We start from the raw sequence: 20,980 nt of genomic DNA, 5'->3' as shown, positions 1-20,980 counted from the left end.
GCTAGAAATTTAAACTAGGCACGAAAGGGTACTTACAAGAGGTCCTATGAACTGAAGGAGGTTCTCAAAAAGAGTTCAAGACCCTCACAAATTAGAGATCATAGCAGATTTGAAGGAAATGGTGCAAATGAGAGCCAAATTCAATGGGTATATATAGGTTTTTGAGGACCGTTAGGATCGTTTCTTGATAAACGTGATCACATCTGGACCGTACACCTTTACCCCTTGTTTTAGCAATCTATGGGCTGCCCAAGGACTGAAGAAAACCATTTGCAATTGATTAAAACAGCTGTAACAGCTGGTAACAGCTGGAAATCAAGTTTCTAAAATGGCAGTTTTGGTCCATGCATGCTTCTAGCCCCTTTCTGATGCGTTTGAGGCCCGTTAAACCATTTTTAAGGCTATAAAATGATGCCTAAGCATAGGGAATATGAAACATGCTCAAAAATATGCCGGATGTCGGTTCGTTTGTTCGTACGGTCACGTTGTTCGGCTAATTACGACGGAACACGGACGGACGTGAAAAACGATTCAAACGACGCGACGAATGGAATTTTATCATGGCGATCACTAAAATAAAATATTTTAGTGCTTACATAAATTTTTGGGTGTCCGGGGATATTCAGAATGCGAGATATGCGCAAAAGTGCAAACTTGTGCACTTTTTGACACTTTTAGTCCCTGCATGACATAAAAGTTTATTTTTGCGCACCAAACACCTCTAATCCTATACCTAAGCTATATAAAGGATAAATAGGGTATGTTTAACTTATGAACATATTCCGGAAGGTCTGTTACCATACGATTCGACCTCCTTTTGCAGTTTGATGCAATTAGTCCCTTAATTGCGCAAAGTAGCGTGAAATGCCGTTTAATGACATCTAAGCCTTCCATGGCCCATATTAATCATTCCCAAGCATATACTTAAATATTACTATGCTCTCGTTCGCTTAAATGGTCACCGAATGGCGTAGATTCAAAAGTTGACGCTTTAGGCCCCTCTATTGCGCAACTTGCGCATTTCATCATTTATTAGCATTGAAGCCTCATTTAATCCATATTAGACATCCTTGATAGTATTATTAAACATCACGATGCTTCGGGTTCGCTAAAAGGCCATTCAGATGTATAATTAAACATATTGACGCTTTTAGTCCCTCTAACTTGCAAAGTTGCGCGTAACTTTACTTATAGGCATAAAAACCCTTGTTGGCCATTACTTGGCATTCCCGAGAGTATAATTAAATATCATGAAGCTCCTGGTTTGTTAAAAGGTCACTCAGAGGTAAGAATTAACATGTTGACTCTTTTAACCCTTCATTGCGCAAACTTTCAATTAATTACGCAAACGGCCACACTTTATCATCAAGTGGCACATTTGTGAACATCCCCATTGTGAGAGGTTATTTAGAAACTTATTTTAGGTATGCTAACACTTCCAGTGCTTTCAAAATCAAAGTTTTCGATTTTTCGAAAAATTAGTCCCTAAATTTCACTGTTCGACTTTATTAGGGTTTATTACACGTGTCAATACATCATTGGACGTGATTCTTACGAGGTGTTACACATCGGCTACCCGATCACCCGTGGAAATAAACTTAACATTTAATTGATCCTGGGCAACATGTTCATGGACAAAGTAAAAGTCCACTTCAACATTTGCTGCGAGATAGGTGGCTCCCAAATTGTCACACCTAGGGCTGTAAACGAATCGAACGAACACGAACAAGGCCATATTCGTGTTCGTTCGTTAAGGAAATTAACATGTCCGTGAAGGGTTAACGAACGCATACCCAACATAAGTTTATGTTCATGTTCGTTCGTTAAGGAAATTCAGTTGCTCACGAACAGTTCGTGAACACTGGTCTCGAACACAAACGAACGCAAGCAAATAAAAAGAAACGCAAACGAACATTTAACTTGAAAATTTAAAAAAAAAAAAATACTGTTATCGTTAAACATTGGATATAAATAGTTAAATACAAATATCAAATGATAAATCAAGACACACGAAGTCTAATACACCACCAAACGATGAATCAACTTGAAGAAACACTAGATAAATGGTCGGAACCGAAATATCTAGGGGGTTTGAATCCGCATAAAATGTTAGTTTCCACTCGACTGATTCAGATCCGATTGACCTTCTTCTCCGATAATTCTGCAAAAAAAGAGCACCGTTAGCCTCGCCAAGGGGAGAAGGGGGTTCTCTCCTTGACCCGACTCCGGTGTGAGAATAAGTATTGGTAGTGAAGAAGGAAATGTATTTAGTAAGTGTGTGTAACTTGTTTCATACCTGGGTTTCATCTCTTATTTATAGCCGGGAGTCATTTAGGCTGGAAAACCCGTTAGTGAAAAGTTAACGGAAGATGCTAACCCCGTAAGCGGTTACATTTCCTTCCGTTAAGCTTTCTGATCTGACGTGAGAGCACACGGATTGTGACTTAGATCGAAGGCTGGGAATCTGCCACGTGTAAAGTGATCAAGTGGAGATTACTCTCCATTTGCATGCTTCCGTTGTGATTTCAGGGACGCATGAGATGATGACACGTGTCCATTCGGTTGTAACCGTCTTGGTGGTGCACGTTTGTATTCCTTCTAGAAGATTACTGCTGTAATCTGGTGTGGCACCTTATCGTGTGGAGACAGGTGGATAAATAATTCCCAAGTCTAGGTAAATAATATCCAAGTCCGGATATAAAGGCGAGAGTATTTATCTCAGGATTTTCATCCTTTGTTTATGGGAGAAAGCGCAAAGGTTTATGATTTCCTTTGGGCGCGCCAATGTTGACAGTTTGACTGTTCTTTAGATCTCTGTTTGTAAGACCAGTGCGCGGCCGCGCAAGGTATAAGGTTTGATCAGTAAGGTTTTGGTATGGTTCCCAGCGCCTTTTATGGGGTTTTTGGGACCTTACCCCTTCAAGTCCCCCCAGTCTAGTGTTGTACTTATGCAAGTAAGTGGAGCACTGGACTTTTGAGAGGGAAATGCTTTTTGTTACGAAAAATGAGGGGATATCTTCCGGAGGAAGATTCATTCTGATTTTTTGTAAAGGTTTTGTAAAATTTTTGGCTTTGGATAAGACTTGGTACAGTAAACCTGAATGACAGTCTGTCACTGTCAGTTATTTTTTACTGCACGTGTCCTACACGCGCATTTGTAGGCACGTTTGCGTCAGTTACTGTTCTCTGTTCTGCTTGGAGAACTGTGTTTTTCGAAAAAGTTGTTGTGGCGGTTTCCTATGCCATTTATTGCGATGAGTATATATAACGATTGAGTGACTTCTCCTTTTGTGTAATCATTATTTTGTTGAAAACTTCTCCTCTTTCGTTCTTTTGAGAAAAACTTTATCAGTGCCTCTTCTTATGTCGACCGGAGAACACCACGAGGATCTTGCTGAAGAAATGTCAACTGCTCTTCCACCGTTAAAGTGGTCCAGAGAGACCTTTGATGGTTTGATTCGGAATCTTAAATTTCCGGAAAGCTGGGGTGCTCTGTATCCTGAAGAGGGACAGACTGCAGCGGATGCTCCGGCTGGGTATATTACACTTTTTTGAGATTTCTTTTGTGAGGGTAACTTTCGCTTGCCTGTCACTAAGTTTTTTCTTGAAATCCTTGGGTTTTACAACCTGCACATTTCCCAACTTCATCCAATCGGTATGGTTAGGGTTCGACATTTCGAATTTGTGTGTCGGACGATGCATGTTGAGCCAACCGTTTCCCGATTTAGGGTTTTTCATCAGATGCATTGTACCCAAGGGTTCTATTCGTTTGTTCAAAGGGCTTCTGTGAAGAAGATTCTACATCAAGCCCCAAAATCTTTTCACGACTGGAAACAAAAATTCTTTTTTATCAAGGCCGGAATAATTCCGGTGAAGATGGTTCTAAGGGGGAAGGAAGACGTTCCGATCAAGATTTGAAGGATGTGCCCAATATTACTTTACCAGAGAAAGCTCTTGTTGGGGCTGGTATAAGTTTGAATTGGAAGATGGATCGTGATGACAAACCGGTATACACCGAGAATGGTCATGGTACGATTGGGGTTTTTCCCCATTCCTACCTCTTCTTTCTTTTTTTCTTTTTTTTTTTTTTTTTTTTTTTGACTTGGTATTTTTTCCTTACAGTTGTTTCTTTATATGTTGTTGCCTTTAAGAGGGAAGGCGGAAGGATAGGTACCATTAAGAAGAAACCTGACGAGGAACTTTGGTACCATCGTATTGTAGGAAACTTTGCTCGTCCGCGGGATGCGGATCTGTCTGTCCAACCAACTGCTGGTGCTGGTAAGCTATATCTGTTTTTGTTATCCCTTTTTGCGCTTTGTGGGTAAATTTTTATGTGCGCTTTGTAGGTGAGTTGTTGAATTTGGGCATAGGTCCTGAAAAGAAGAAACGTGCGGTATCTTCTATTCCTGCGCCGAAGAAATGTGGCACTGAAAAAGCCCATAATTTGAAGACAAAGAATGTTGGAGAGAAGAAAGGTATGCGCCGTTCCTTTGACTCCAGGTGTGATTATGTGGTGGTTTCTGATTCTTTGGAGGGTCTTACCCCTGCAGTAACTGTACGAGAGCCGAAACCTGAGCCGAGGGATCCTGCTGATATTCCCCCATCTAACCCAAGTGATCCTATCGATTTGGATTCTAGTCCCGAACACTTGGTGCACAGGAAAACTGGTAAAAGGAAACAAGCTGATACTGATACGGAGGGTCAACCTCCTAAGAAAGTTCAGAGGAAGAAAATTACCAGAAAAGGGAATCTTGACTCTTTTATTTCAGAATCTGTTGGTAAGTGTTGCCCTTTCATGTTTCCTTTATGTGCGTTAAAATTTTTTTTTATTTTTTTTAGAACTTTTACTGCTTTCCCAGAGGTTCCTGTTTCTCCCATTCCCAGAGAACTGTGATCTGTGGTAAATGAAGAGCTTCCATCCACCCCTCCGCATGCTTCTGGTGTTGACCAGTCGGAGACTACAGGGGTTGCTGATGGTGGTGCGGGGAATGTTGTTGAGGCTAGGGAGCCTGTTGATACTGCTAAAGAGGCTGAAAAGGTTGTTGATCCAGGTGTGGTGGATGATGCTGGTAAGCCACATACCCCTGAAACTGTTGCTGACGATCCTGGGAAAAAAGCGTCTGCTGAAAAAATTCCGATTTCGTCGCCTACTCCTTCTGATGCTATGCCCGAGCAAGTTGAGAAGGTGACGGTTGAAGGGCAAAGCTCATCTGCTGATGTTGGTAAGCAGTCTCCAATTCGTCCCAAAGAAACTCTAGGAGATTATTACTACCTGACTTATGCGGAGAAAGATGCCTCTGACCCTCATACTCCTGTTTGGAATTTAAAGAAGGGCGACACCTTCTCGAATTGGCGCGTGTGCCAGGACTGGATGCAGGGAATGCTTCCGCCTGGAGAAATCAAGTTCCAAGAATGCCGGACTTATGAACAAACCTACCAATCTTATTTTGAAGAGACTGCTTCTCACGTGTCTACCACTCATCGCATAGTGCGTGAGTGGTATAGAATGCATAAGGACCAGGAATCCTTCATGGTGTTTCAAAAGAAATTTGCCAAAGATGAAAAACGCTTGGCTCAGTTGAAGGCTAAATGTCACACCCCGATTTCCACGTGTCTCACCGGTGGCCCGGTGGGGGATTACCGTGACGATGTTGGCAACAATATAGTCAAACCACACAATTATATAATGCACAGCGGAAGCATAAGATAAATATATAAACTTCAACCTTTGATTGTAATATCAAATGTATTACAGGGGTTGAATATATCCACAGTGGATCGTAAATAAACATAAAGTATTGTTCCATCAGATACTGCAATCAAGCTTGCGAGACTTATCCCGACGCTAGGGAGCTAATACCAGCCAATTACGTTTAGGTACCTGCACTTAATCTTTTTGGGGAAAATACGTCAGTTTACACTGGTAAATACATTCAACTGACACATTTGAAAATGTTTATTAAAAATTGATTTGAATGCACAAGGCACAAACTCTTTTTATAACTTGGGAAAATTCATAATGATCTTGTGAACGTTTTACATGTTCTTTTATGCGTTCAGTGGCCCGGGTCGTGCCGGGTTAAAGATTTATAGACACACCACGTTTGCGTAAAACCGTAGTATAAAAACCAACGGCTACGTCTTTTAATTTAATGTCGACACTTTATACCGGGTGTACGCCTACACCGGGATGTCGATGGTCGTGGCCATTTCGTAAAATGATGCCAAGGATATCCGGGACAACGGTCATTAAACCCCCCAAAGGCTTATAAGCAACAAAACTGTTTAAATGAGCCGATCATATTTAATCAATTAACCACCTAAGCGATGGAATTATATAATGCTCAATCAAGCGGTATTAATATACCGTAACCCAAGCCCATATAGGGGAAATAAGTTAAAGTATTTACCTTTGCAAGTATAAATCCTTAATTTAGATCAAGTCACCGATAGCTTTTACTGGGGCTCCTAATCTGGAACGAAGGTTTTAATTAACCTCTTAGAATCCTAACGGTCCTTGTATTAGCCGTAGCTTAAACCGGTTGATTCCGATATATAGATATGGTTAATTCGCACGAAAAGGCGAAAACCGAGAATGGAGTATGATTTGGACCCAACAAGTTCAGTGACTTGTTTTATATGGGTTTATAGTTCATACTCTGGATTTTGGGGTTCAAATAATATAATTTGACCCATATCGGCTATTGCACGAAAACTAGTTCCATGGGCCGTACCGTGTGCGCAAATAGGCGAAACGGTTAACCATAAGTGTCCTACGCTTATTTCCTAAGTCAATATGCCTTAAAAGTATTTTGGTATCAGTAGGATACCTTCCGTGACGCCCGTAACGAGTTTATGTAAATATTATGCCCCGAAGGGGCTTTTCGGTCATTTTAAAGACTTTAAAAGGGCTTTTCGAGTTCTACAGGAAATCTGAGTTTCCCGAACAGCTTATAAAGCTTAAAATACTTTATTTATTATTTAAAACCAGTAGCAACTGGAATCGGGTCAAAAGACCTTGTAGAACTCCTGTTTTGGCCAAAAAGGGCATATTCGGTATTTACCGAACCGTAGCCATAACCGCAGGTTATGAGCAAGGTAAAAATTATTAAAAATCTTTAAAATTCCCAAAATATTATTTTACCACAGTGGGTAAAAGTTTTGGTGACGAAAACTTGGGTTAGATGGGCGTTATGCTAATTGCGCCGTTAATTACAAAACTTTCTTAAAAGTGCGCCTTTTAGCATAACTCTCATTCTAGGCCTCGGATTGACGTGAAACTTTAAGGACATGCTTATAATTTAACAAGCAAGGTTTTGGTCCGTTCACGTGTCCGAAATACTCGTTTTAATTTTAAAAGGCCGTTACGGTCAACTTTTAGGCGAATGACGGAAATACGTAAAAGACTCGGATAACTCATGAACCGACCACAGAGGCGTATACCAACATGTGACCTGGTCCTAAGAGAGTCCTAAGGTATATTTATACCTCACTAAAACGGGTCAGAACTGAAGTCAAAGCAAAAGTCAAACTTATGCGACTTTCGGCTCTGAACCGGTTCAATATAGTAAATGATCGATTCAAACGAGCGCAAACAGGTTTATATACTTATTATCATATTTTATGATTGTCAAAACAGGTTCCATAACATATACATTACAGATTATGCATAAATCGCTAAAATAGCTTTCTGTTGACTTTTTAACCGCACGTTTGACTCGACATTTGACATAGTTAGAGTGGTGATCAGGGGGAACCATTTTAGAGGTTTATTACCCACGTAAATACCAACTCATAACCACTTTTGATTCGTCATAAGACTGAACCATTACTGATTTATTGTAAAGTCAAACCGTAGTTACGACGGTTTGGTTTTTAGCTAAATACTAAGCAAATGTGGAACCACAAAGGTTGAATTACTTACAGAAGCTTAAGAGAAGACTTAAGAACACAGGGGAATGCTTTAGAGCTCTTGGAATGATCAGATGAGTGAGTTTTGAATGTGATGAATGTTGTGAGCACAATGGTGCTATTTATAGCCAAGAACAAGGCCTAAAATCATTACACAACATGCTACTACTGATCATGATGATGGGTAGGTGTCCCCTGAGTGATATGGGTCAATTGTAGGGTGCCCATGCCTCATTGATTGAGGTTTGATCGTTCAAATGGTCCAAAGGCCAAGTAGTTACAACAATTCTGCATCTGGGCACTTTACGCGACCCGCATGGGAGTTCCCATGCACTTTAACGCGGGTCGCCTAAAGTTTAAATATTAGGCGTGTTATTTAGGAGGCTCGCGGCCCGCTTACACTTAAGCCTAACCTTCACGCGGGTCGCGAGAAGTCTGTTTTTCAGATTTTTAAAATCTTTTGTCATGATTATCAGAATCCGGTAATTAATAACGAAATCTTTCGTAATGATTTACCTGACCTTTCGGTTTTGAAGGGGTAACTTTGCGGTTTGGCCCTCGGTTATTTACCGATAGGGGCCTCGTGTTATTTACCCGCATTATTAAGTCCCCGGTTTATTTATTAATTATATTGGAAAGCCTTAACTTTCACTGTTGACGCTTTTAACCCTTCTTCTACGAATTCGATCGTAACTTTCTCGTTTCATATCGAAACTTCGCGAAATTCATATATATTATTTTAGTGAGGGTATAATACCGTTACAAAGTCTTTGGAACGTTAAAGGGTCACTCAGAGGTATTATTAAACATGTTGACACAGTTAACCCCTGTAGTTTGTAATCTCTCACTTTCTTCCGCGTTTTGTTTTTGTACGATCTATAATTTATTCGTTTGAAGGTTTAAGCATTATTTAGGGATACTATACAGTATATTTACCCTTGTTGACATTTATAACCCTCGAATTTATATACTTTCAAGGTTTGTCAAAATTAGTCCTTTATTTATTATAGATACCACGTGTAAACAAATGACACGTGTTAACACATCATTGGACACAAAAATTCGAGGTGTTACATCCTCACCCCCTTAAAATAAATCTCGACCCGAGATTTACTCAAATAAATAGGGGTATTTTTCTTTCATTGTAGCTTCGACTTCCCACGTATATTCAGGACCTCTACGAGCATCCCATTTGACTTTTACAATCGGTACGTGCTTTCTGCGAAGCTTCTTCACCTGTCGATCTTCAATCGACAAAGGTTTTTCTATGAACTTTAAGCTCTCATCTATATGCACATCTGTGTGTGGAATCACCAACGATTCGTCGGCGAAGCACTTTTTGAGATTGCAGATGTGGAACACATTGTGAATTCCATTGAGCTCTTCAGGCAAGTTCAACTTATAGGCGACTGATCCGACCCGTTCAATGACCTCAAAAGGTCCTATGTATCTCGGACTCAGTTTGCCCTTCTTGCCGAAACGCATCACCCCCTTCCAGGGTGATACTTTAAGTAATACCTTTTCACCCACTTCGAAGTGAAAATCCTTACGCTTTGGATCAGCGTAGCTCTTCTGCCTATCGCGGGCAGCCTTGAGACGTTCCCGGATCTGGACAATCTTGTCCGTCGTTTGGAAAACAATCTCTGGTCCCGATAATTGGACCTCTCCTGCTTCCGCCCAACAAACAGGCGATCTGCATTTCCTACCATATAATGCCTCAAAAGGCGCAGCCTTTATGCTGGTGTGGTAGCTATTATTGTAGGAGAATTCGATCAGGGGTAGGTTTTTATCCCAGTTACCACCTAAATCGATCGCACATGCACGAAGCATGTCTTCTAGCGTTTGGATAGTACGCTCACTTTGACCGTCCGTCTGTGGATGGTAAGCCGTACTAAAGTTCAAACGCGTGCCCAAAGATTGCTGGAAACTTTTCCAGAAATGAGATGTGTATCTAGTATCCCTGTCGGAGATAATAGACACAGGTATGCCGTGTAAGGCTACAATCTTATCAACATAAAGTTGGGCTAACATATCGGAGCTATACGTCTCCTTGATGGGTAGAAAATGAGCTGATTTAGTCAGCCTATCGACTATGACCCATATTGTATCGTTTCCTTTCCTGGTTTTGGGTAACTTGGTTATGAAGTCCATAGTTACGCATTCCCACTTCCACTCGGGAAGTTCAGGCTGTTGTAGCAAGCCAGACGGCTTTTGGTGCTCGGCTTTGACTTGAGCACAAGTCAAGCACTTTGCTACGTGGGCGGCTACAGACTTTTTCAAGCCTATCCACCAATAATTTGCCTTTAAGTCTTGGTACATTTTGTCAGCACCAGGATGGACTGGGTATTTGGAACTATGGGCTTCCTGGAGAACAACGTCTCGTAGTCCTCCATAAATCGGAACCCATATACGTCCGTTCAGCCTAAGAATTCCATCCTTGCTAAGAGTCAACTGCTCCTCAGTTACTCCAAGCTTTTCATTAGGATAATTAGCTTCCAACACAGCCTCTCGCTGTGCAGCCAAAATCCTTTCAATCAAATTATTTTTAACCTCAATGCTCTTGGCATTGATTCGAATGGGTTTTACCCTTTCCTTCCTGCTCAAGGCATCGGCGACCACATTCGCCTTGCCGGGATGGTACCTGATTTCACAGTCATAATCATTCAGGGTTTCCATCCAACGGCGCTGTCTCATGTTCAACTCCTTCTGGTTGAACAGGTGCTGGAGGCTTTTGTGATCAGAATAAGTCACAAATTTAATACCATAGAGGTAGTGCCTCCACAACTTAAGTGCAAATACAACGGCACCCAACTCCAAGTCGTGGGTGGTGTAATTCTTTTCATGCACCTTTAATTGCCTTGAAGCATAGGCAATCACCTTGCCCTTCTGCATAAGAACACACCCCATGCCTGTGTGTGATGCATCGCAGTAAACTACGAATTCATCTGTACCTTCTCGTAATGTCAGCACAGGTGCGTTGCTTAGCTTTTGCTTCAATATTTCGAAGGACTCTTGCTGCTTTGGGCCCCAAATGTACTTTTCTTTCTTCTTGGTCAAGGAAGTCAAAGGCGCAGCAATCCTCGAAAAATTTTCAATAAATCTCCGGTAGTACCCTGCTAACCCCAGGAAACTACGGATTTCGGTAGGCGTCTTTGGCTCTTGCCAGTTCATGACTGCCTCTACCTTAGCGGGATCCACTTGGATACCACGCTCACTCACAACGTGACCTAAAAATTGAACCTCTCTTAGCCAGAATTCACACTTCGAGAATTTGGCGTAGAGTTTCTCACGCTGTAGTAATTCGAGAATGCAACGGAGGTGCTTCTCGTGGTCATCTTGATTCTTGGAATATATAAGGATATCGTCGATGAAGACTATGACGAATTTGTCCAAGTATGGCTTGCAAACGCGATTCATGAGATCCATGAACGCAGCCGGTGCATTTGTGAGCCCAAAAGGCATCACTAGGAACTCGTAATGACCATAGCGAGTCCTAAATGCAGTCTTGTGTATATCTTCATCTCTGACCCTTAGTTGATGATAACCCGACCTTAAGTCGATCTTGGAGAAGTAGCTTGCTCCTTGCAGCTGATCGAATAGATCATCGATCCTTGGTAAAGGATATCTATTCTTTATGGTAACTTTATTTAGCTCTCGGTAGTCGATGCACAACCGCATCGATCCGTCCTTCTTCTTAACAAATAGGACAGGAGCTCCCCAGGGAGATGAACTAGGTCTGATAAAACCTTTCGCCAGCAGTTCATCCAACTGGGTCCTCAGTTCTTTCATTTCCGTTGGAGCTAATCTGTAAGGTGCTCTTGCTATCGGAGCTGCTCCAGGAATGATGTCAATTCTGAACTCCACTTGTCTATCTGGTGGCAAACCAGGTAGTTCTTCGGGAAAAACCTCGGGGTATTCAGAAATGACAGGAAGATCCTCGATCTTCGGCTTTGGTTCTTCTATTATTACTTGAGCCATGTAAATTACACAGCCTCTGTTCAAACACCTTGAAGCTTTCAGCATAGATACGTCTTCGGGCAACCCGTACTGTGTATCTCCTCGAATGGTAATAGATTCACCACTCGGAGTCTTTAAAACTATTTGCCTCTTGCCGTAAATGATTTGGGCCTGGTTATGGGATAACCAGTCCATGCCTAGCACGATATCAAAACCCGCCAATTTGAAGGGAAGTAGAGATAAAGGAAAAGAATGGTTCCTAATGGACATTTCACATCCTTCTAGAACAGTAGAGACGGTTTCTATCGTGCCGTCGGCTAACTCTACTTCGTATTTCACGTCAAGGGTTTTGATTGGCATATTTAGTAGTTGGCAAAATTTCTGGTCTACAAAGGATTTATCAGCGCCAGAATCGAATAGTACTCTTGCAAATATATTATTTACGAGAAAAGTACCTGTAAGCACATTGTCGCCCTTAACCGCTTCCTTTGCATCCATGCGAAAAACTCTCGCATTCGACTTCTTCGTCTCCTCCGCCTTCTTGGCATACTTCGGGCAATTACTCTTTATATGCCCCTTCTCATTACAATTATAGCAGGTTGCATCCTTTATCTTTTTGCACTCCACTGTCTTATGATCCTTGGACTTGCATAGCCCACAGGGTGGAGTCTTTTGTTGCGACTGTGAACCAGACGCAAACCTACACTTCCCGGAGTGAGGTTTCTTGCAGACCTTGCAGTGAGGTCTTCCATCAGCTTGCCCCTCCTTCTTTGCCTCCGACCCTCTCTTGCCCTCACCGTTTCCACGGTGCTTTTTCCCAGACTTTCGTGAGGTATCATCCTCACGCTTTCGCTTTTCAGCCTCCTTGCTCCTTTGTGCCCTCAGACGGACAGCATCAAGCGTAAGAGACAAGGAGAGGTCAGTAACTGACCTGAAGGTCGTTGGCCTAGAGGCCTTTACGCTAGCTTTGATCGCCGGCTCTAAGCCCCCAATGAAACGGGCAATCCTTCTAGGTTCTGGTGTCACAAGATATGGCACCAGGCGTGACATAGTGTTAAAACTTGTCAGATATGCTTGACAATCCAGGTTTGTCATCACTAGTGAGACAAAATCTGCCTCAATCTTCTCAACCTCGTGCTGAGGGCAGTAGTTTTCTTTTATGAGGGTAATAAACTCCCCCCATGACATTTTGTACAAGGCAGACTTACCTGAAGCCTGCACCAGAGCTCTCCACCACGCCAGGGCCTCGCCCTTGAATGACTGGGACACAAACTTAACCACGTCCCTCTCAGCGCACCCGCTGATGTCCACTATCGTGTCCATCTCGTCTAGCCAGGTGATACAGTCAACCGCACCTTTCTCCCCTGTAAATTCACGGGGCTTACATGATACAAAGTATTTGTAGGTGCAACCCTTAGCACTTGACGCATCAGTATATTCTCTATCGCGATGAACGCTGTGCTCAGTAGACGAGTGCTTGTCGTCATCTTTCTTGGGTTCAGAGGGTGGTTTGGAGTGTGTCTTTGGTTTAGAGGGTGGTTTTGACACAGTTCTGCCTTGAGACTCAGTATTTTGACGATCAATAGCTGCCTGGACAGCATTGTCAATCAGAGCCTTCAGTTGTGCGCCTGTCAAATGCACTGACGCATTGTCATAGTCATCTTCGTTTGTGTGGCTGTTCTCTCCATTGGGATCCGCCATTGTAACTTGAATCTGTTACAGAAGATAACAAAATTTTAATTTAGGAGATTATTATATGATTGTCTTTTATGACAATTTGTCAACCATGGTACAGAGACCATATTTGGTTAACTTTTTATTTCATTAAATATTAGGATTTGAATATATCCTATTTTAACTATATAAATAGTATTGGCGGCATAAAGCCTAATCATGATGATGTTTTATAATGTTAGCCGAGATTTCAGAGAATCAAAGGCATAGAGAGTTGAACCGTAGTTCTTTTATCTCTTTCTGACAGAGAGTCATAGACTACCACTGCCTTTTGTCTTTATAAGACAATTATTATGGCCCATAGGCACTACACCTCTAATGGATGTCTTAATATGGTTGGCCCGTAGGCACTACATCACTAATGGATGTTTTAATAATATTGGCCCGTAGGCACTACATCACTAATGGATGTTTTAATAATACTGGCCCGTAGGCACTACATCACTAATGGATGTTTTAATAATTCTGGCCCGTAGGCACTGCATCACTAATGGATGTTTTAATAATACTGGCCCGTAGGCACTACATCACTAATGGATGTTTTAATAATTCTGGCCCGTAGGCACTGCATCACTAATGGATGTTTTAATAATTCTGGCCCGTAGGCACTGCATCACTAATGGATGTTTTAATAATACTGGCCCGTAGGCACTGCATCACTAATGGATGTCTTTATAATACTGGCCCGTAGGCATTGCATCACTAATGGATGTCTTTATAATATTGATCACCTTCATTGGTGATTTAACCCACGATTTATATATCATTTAGTTGGGTTTTGAAATCCTTAAAGGATTATTGTATAAGAATGACGTGCGTGATTTTAACGAATCACATCTGCCATGAATGTTAACATGCGTACAGAGGTTAACAGGGAATCAGAATCTTTTCAGTTAGGTCGTACCATCTTGACTAGATCTTAACAGACCCCAAGCTAGGTTTCACCTTTTAAGATTCTTTATTTAGGCAGATCAATATAAAAGGAATGGTTTTGATTTATTTTTATATATATTAAAACAAAACTCATAACATACATTCCAAAATCTCAAATACAATTACATATTGCCCTAAACGGGTCTTTCAAATAATACATACCTCCATAGAGGTTTTAAAATAAGTGACAAGTCCACGCAGGGACTAATACAAGATAGATGTCCATGCAAGGACGAAAGATAAGTCGACATAGGGACTGAAATATGATAAGTTGTCCACGCAGGGACTTATTTCAAAGTAGAAATTACATTAGTACAACTATTAAGGGCTAATGGTCACGTTTCTTCTTTTTGCCCTTTAGTAGATTCGCCAAGCCCTTGAGAAATCCTCGGTGGCTTTTCTTTTCTTCCTCGAACTCTCTCTCCACACGATCTAGTCGATGGAGTATTTCTTCCTGTTCAGGAGGAGAGAATCGTGGTTGTGGCGCTTGATGCGGAACTGGAGGTCTGGGAGGTATTGGATACCCATGAGCTGAGTAGTCCGGTGGTCCCATGTTTCCATGTGCTCCGTCAGGGTAGCGCGCATTATATCTAGCCGACACCACATATGGGTCGCGCTCATAGCCGTAGTTGTATTGTGCTTGTGACGGTTCGAACGGATTGTAAGCCGTTGGACCCGTATAAGCAGGTATGGGTTGGTCATACCCAAATGGTGGCGAATTTCGTGCAGCTGGTGCGGAGTTCGCCTCCTGTATAGGACTTGAAGGTCCTTCTTCTTGTAGCGGCGGATAGTGGCTACTACTAGAATGTCGAGGAGTGCTGAAGTGGATACCCCCTCCTCCTCGTGTAAACATACGAGCATTTGTCCTCCTACGCCTCGGCCGATCAGGTATTACTGGTTGTGCCGGTGGCGGAGGTGGTGGCGTAACTGCCTCAAAGCGTGAATCCTCAGAGGGATCCTGCGGATGTCTCGGTGGTTGAGATGTCTGTCGAGATGGCGTGTAGTACCATTCATGTCGGTGAAACATCGCTTGGAAACTGTCAGGTCCTTGATAGGGTGTTCCATGGAAGGATGATCCATCAGATACTTCTATCGGATGCGTGGGCGTACCACGAGCTGGTTCAGTAGGATCCTCATCTTCCTCCATGGGATCTTCAGAAAAGTGGTCTTGTGGCCCTAGTGGAACAAAACCTGAAGGTTCCTGTATGTAGTCAGCCGGATTGAACTGACCTATGTAGTAGGGAGTAGGGTCGTCATAATTCCGGTGCGAAACCGAACGTTGTAGAGGTATGAAGGAAGGTTGTGGGTTGTTGGGATCATTTTCTGAATCTGGCCCAAAGGAGTGCCGGTAGGATGGCGTCGAGCTGTGCGAAGTGGAATGCCTCGCGGGTTCGTAAAGATCTCTTCGTCGTTGTGGCTCTTCGCTCCGTGTCATCGAAGGATGTCTTGTACCAGATGGTCCAGCCTCGATATCGTGATGTGTCACGATTTCTCCTCGGCCTCTTCTTCCCCTTCCTCTTCCTCGGAATATAACAGGTGGCATTTTCCTGCTCCAAAACTTATTAAAAATCAAATCGAAAATAAAGACAAAAAGGAGTAATAATCCGAATTTGTCCTAAGTTATTGTCTAGACTCAAGTATGTGCAATTGTGTCACTGAGATTAAACACAATAGGATAGTGTTTAATTCACTCAATGTTCGCTCTGATACCAACCTGTCACATCCCGATTTCCACGTGTCTCACCGGTGGGCCCGGTGGGGGATTACCGTGACGATGTTGGCAACAATATAGTCAAACCACACAATTATATAATGCACAGCGGAAGCATAAGATAAATATATAAACTTCAACCTTTGATTGTAATATCAAATGTATTACAGGGGTTGAATATATCCACAGTGGATCGTAAATAAACATAAAGTATTGTTCCATCAGATACTGCAATCAAGCTTGCGAGACTTATCCCGACGCTAGGGAGCTAATACCAGCCAATTACGTTTAGGTACCTGCACTTAATCTTTTTGGGGAAAATACGTCAGTTTACACTGGTAAATACATTCAACTGACACATTTGAAAATGTTTATTAAAAATTGATTTGAATGCACAAGGCACAAACTCTTTTTATAACTTGGGAAAATTCATAATGATCTTGTGAACGTTTTACATGTTCTTTTATGCGTTCAGTGGCCCGGGTCGTGCCGGGTTAAAGATTTATAGACACACCACGTTTGCGTAAAACCGTAGTATAAAAACCAACGGCTACGTCTTTTAATTTAATGTCGACACTTTATACCGGGTGTACGCCTACACCGGGATGTCGATGGTCGTGGCCATTTCGTAAAATGATGCCAAGGATATCCGGGACAACGGCCATTAAACCCCCCAAAGGCTTATAAGCAACAAAACTGTTTAAATGAGCCGATCATATTTAATCAATTAACCACCTAAGCGATGGAATTATATAATGCTCAATCAAGCGGTATTAATATACCGTAACCCAAGCCCATATAGGGGAAATAAGTTAAAGTATTTACCTTTGCAAGTATAAATCCTTAATTTAGATCAAGTCACCGATAGCTTTTACTGGGGCTCCTAATCTGGAATGAAGGTTTTAATTAACCTCTTAGAATCCTAACGGTCCTTGTATTAGCCGTAGCTTAAACCGGTTGATTCCGATATATAGATATGGTTAATTCGCACGAAAAGGCGAAAACCGAGAATGGAGTATGATTTGGACCCAACAAGTTCAGTGACTTGTTTTATATGGGTTTATAGTTCATACTCTGGATTTTGGGGTTCAAATAATATAATTTGACCCATATCGGCTATTGCACGAAAACTAGTTCCATGGGCCGTACCGTGTGCGCAAATAGGCGAAACGGTTAACCATAAGTGTCCTACGCTTATTTCCTAAGTCAATATGCCTTAAAAGTATTTTGGTATCAGTAGGATACCTTCCGTGACGCCCGTAACGAGTTTATGTAAATATTATGCCCCGAAGGGGCTTTTCGGTCATTTTAAAGACTTTAAAAGGGCTTTTCGAGTTCTACAGGAAATCTGAGTTTCCCGAACAGCTTATAAAGCTTAAAATACTTTATTTATTATTTAAAACCAGTAGCAACTGGAATCGGGTCAAAAGACCTTGTAGAACTCCTGTTTTGGCCAAAAAAGGCATATTCGGTATTTACCGAACCGTAGCCATAACCGCAGGTTATGAGCAAGGTAAAAATTATTAAAAATCTTTAAAATTCCCAAAATATTATTTTACCACAGTGGGTAAAAGTTTTGGTGACGAAAACTTGGGTTAGATGGGCGTTATGCTAATTGCGCCGTTAATTACAAAACTTTCTTAAAAGTGCGCCTTTTAGCATAACTCTCATTCTAGGCCTCGGATTGACGTGAAACTTTAAGGACATGCTTATAATTTAACAAGCAAGGTTTTGGTCCGTTCACGTGTCCGAAATACTCGTTTTAATTTTAAAAGGCCGTTACGGTCAACTTTTAGGCGAATGACGGAAATACGTAAAAGACTCGGATAACTCATGAACCGACCACAGAGGCGTATACCAACATGTGACCTGGTCCTAAGAGAGTCCTAAGGTATATTTATACCTCACTAAAACGGGTCAGAACTGAAGTCAAAGCAAAAGTCAAACTTATGCGACTTTCGGCTCCGAACCGGTTCAATATAGTAAATGATCGATTCAAACGAGCGCAAACAGGTTTATATACTTATTATCATATTTTATGATTGTCAAAACAGGTTCCATAACATATACATTACAGATTATGCATAAATCGCTAAAATAGCTTTCTGTTGACTTTTTAACCGCACGTTTGACTCGACATTTGACATAGTTAGAGTGGTGATCAGGGGGAACCATTTTAGAGGTTTATTACCCACGTAAATACCAACTCATAACCACTTTTGATTCGTCATAAGACTGAACCATTACTGATTTATTGTAAAGTCAAACCGTAGTTACGACGGTTTGGTTTTTAGCTAAATACTAAGCAAATGTGGAACCACAAAGGTTGAATTACTTACAGAAGCTTAAGAGAAGACTTAAGAACACAGGGGAATGCTTTAGAGCTCTTGGAATGATCAGATGAGTGAGTTTTGAATGTGATGAATGTTGTGAGCACAATGGTGCTATTTATAGCCAAGAACAAGGCCTAAAATCATTACACAACATGCTACTACTGATCATGATGATGGGTAGGTGTCCCCTGAGTGATATGGGTCAATTGTAGGGTGCCCATGCCTCATTGATTGAGGTTTGATCGTTCAAATGGTCCAAAGGCCAAGTAGTTACAACAATTCTGCATCTGGGCACTTTACGCGACCCGCATGGGAGTTCCCATGCACTTTAACGCGGGTCGCCTAAAGTTTAAATATTAGGCGTGTTATTTAGGAGGCTCGCGGCCCGCTTACACTTAAGCCTAACCTTCACGCGGGTCGCGAGAAGTCTGTTTTTCAGATTTTTAAAATCTTTTGTCATGATTATCAGAATCCGGTAATTAATAACGAAATCTTTCGTAATGATTTACCTGACCTTTCGGTTTTGAAGGGGTAACTTTGCGGTTTGGCCCTCGGTTATTTACCGATAGGGGCCTCGTGTTATTTACCCGCATTATTAAGTCCCCGGTTTATTTATTAATTATATTGGAAAGCCTTAACTTTCACTGTTGACGCTTTTAACCCTTCTTCTACGAATTCGATCGTAACTTTCTCGTTTCATATCGAAACTTCGCGAAATTCATATATATTATTTTAGTGAGGGTATAATACCGTTACAAAGTCTTTGGAACGTTAAAGGGTCACTCAGAGGTATTATTAAACATGTTGACACAGTTAACCCCTGTAGTTTGTAATCTCTCACTTTCTTCCGCGTTTTGTTTTTGTACGATCTATAATTTATTCGTTTGAAGGTTTAAGCATTATTTAGGGATACTATACAGTATATTTACCCTTGTTGACATTTATAACCCTCGAATTTATATACTTTCAAGGTTTGTCAAAATTAGTCCTTTATTTATTATAGATGCCACGTGTAAACAAATGACACGTGTTAACACATCATTGGACACAAAAATTCGAGGTGTTACACTAAATTGGAAGCTGATCAGGCCAAGTTTGAAGCTGAGCGCAAGACTGAAGAATGGTCTGTAGCTGGTTGGAAAAGAAAGGCGGAAGCTGAAGCTGCTCTCCTTTCTGAGGAACGCAAAAACTGGAGAAGAATTTGCGAAAAAGATAATGCTGAGAAATCGAACCTTCGTGACGTTATTAATAACCTTAAAGCTGAGGTCGAAAAAATGAAGAATCAGGATGCGGAGGTAGACAGGTTGAAGAAGGAGAAAGCTGATGTAGAAGTTGCGCTAGCGGAGGCGCGTTTTCATAGGGAGCGCAGTGAACAACGAGAGGTACAAGCTTTAGCCACTCTTGCCCTTAGAGATAAAGAGTTAGAAGAACTTACTGTTTTAGTTGCTGATCAGGAACAACTTAGAAAAGATCTGGAGCTTGTGCATTCCGAGAATACTGAAACCTCCCGCCGTTTATCTGAAGCTAAAGAGAAGTTGGAGAATTCAGAAATGGCGCGAGTTACGGCGGAAAGCGAGCTTGAACCTTTGAAGGGCGACATGGCTTGGTTAAAAGATCGCGGTATTGCTTGCGTAAGTTTCTTTTCTCCTTTTTGTGGTAAAACTCGTTAACGCGCTTTTTTGTTCATTCATCTTTTTTCTCTCTTTACAGGTTGCTGAATCTGTGTTGAACTCTGAAGAGCTAGATAAAACCGTTGCTCGTTTGGTGGTTGCTGCGCGAAGAGATGGGTATGCGCAAGGATATGCTGAATGTTCCCATCATGTGAACAGCGCTTTAAAGGTTGACTGGGATAATAGTAAGTCTGCAACCTTTGGCGTGGATACTGGTGCCGCGCTTGCTGCCTTGAAGACAGAGTTCGACAACTTGCAACTGCCGGTTATGGATTTGATAAATGTTGCGCTGCAATCTGATGATCACGTAGCGCAACTAAAGGAAATCTTCCCGGATGAGGGTGAAGATTTGTCATAGGTTGAAAAATGTTTTGAACAATTTTCTTGTAATATTTGGGATGTAAATCCCTATTTCTGCCGATGCGCTGCTGCGCAAGTAACTCAAACATTGCCGTGTTTGAAAGCTCTTTTTATTTTTTTTTTGTATTCGTACGCTAAGAATTGGATGATATTTCTATTTGTCTGTTTACAATATCTTGCGTGAGTACGATTGCTTTTGTTGAGTAAGGCGAATGAAGTTGGTATAAATCTTATGTTTGAACCTGTGGCCGTTTGTGATGTTATCACTGACCGTTAATGAAGCTTGTTTTAGAACTTACCATAATGTTTTTGCACTTACTAAAAGAAATTGCATGCACTTTGTAAACATAGAAATAATAAAAACTTTGTAA

At 41.5% G+C, this 20,980-nt stretch overlaps 1 protein-coding gene across 1 annotated transcript; it reads left to right on the top strand.

Annotated features, from left to right (window-relative positions):
- The first annotated feature begins 3,363 nt into the window (after nt 1–3,363).
- LOC118480988 lies at nt 3,364–20,607 on the top strand. The gene is made up of 7 exons (XM_035976044.1): nt 3,364–3,451; nt 3,856–4,029; nt 4,123–4,278; nt 4,347–4,778; nt 4,911–5,584; nt 19,668–20,210; nt 20,290–20,607. Exons 1-7 carry the CDS (start codon nt 3,364–3,366, stop codon nt 20,605–20,607), a joined length of 2,385 nt encoding a protein of 794 aa, XP_035831937.1.
- The last annotated feature ends 373 nt before the right edge of the window (nt 20,608–20,980 follow it).

This window comes from Helianthus annuus, chromosome 8, assembly GCF_002127325.2.
Source record: "Helianthus annuus cultivar XRQ/B chromosome 8, HanXRQr2.0-SUNRISE, whole genome shotgun sequence".
Lineage (NCBI taxonomy): Eukaryota > Viridiplantae > Streptophyta > Magnoliopsida > Asterales > Asteraceae > Helianthus > Helianthus annuus.
The sequence above is the reverse complement of the archived record's forward strand: the minus strand, read 5'-3'. Positions and strand labels throughout refer to the sequence as shown.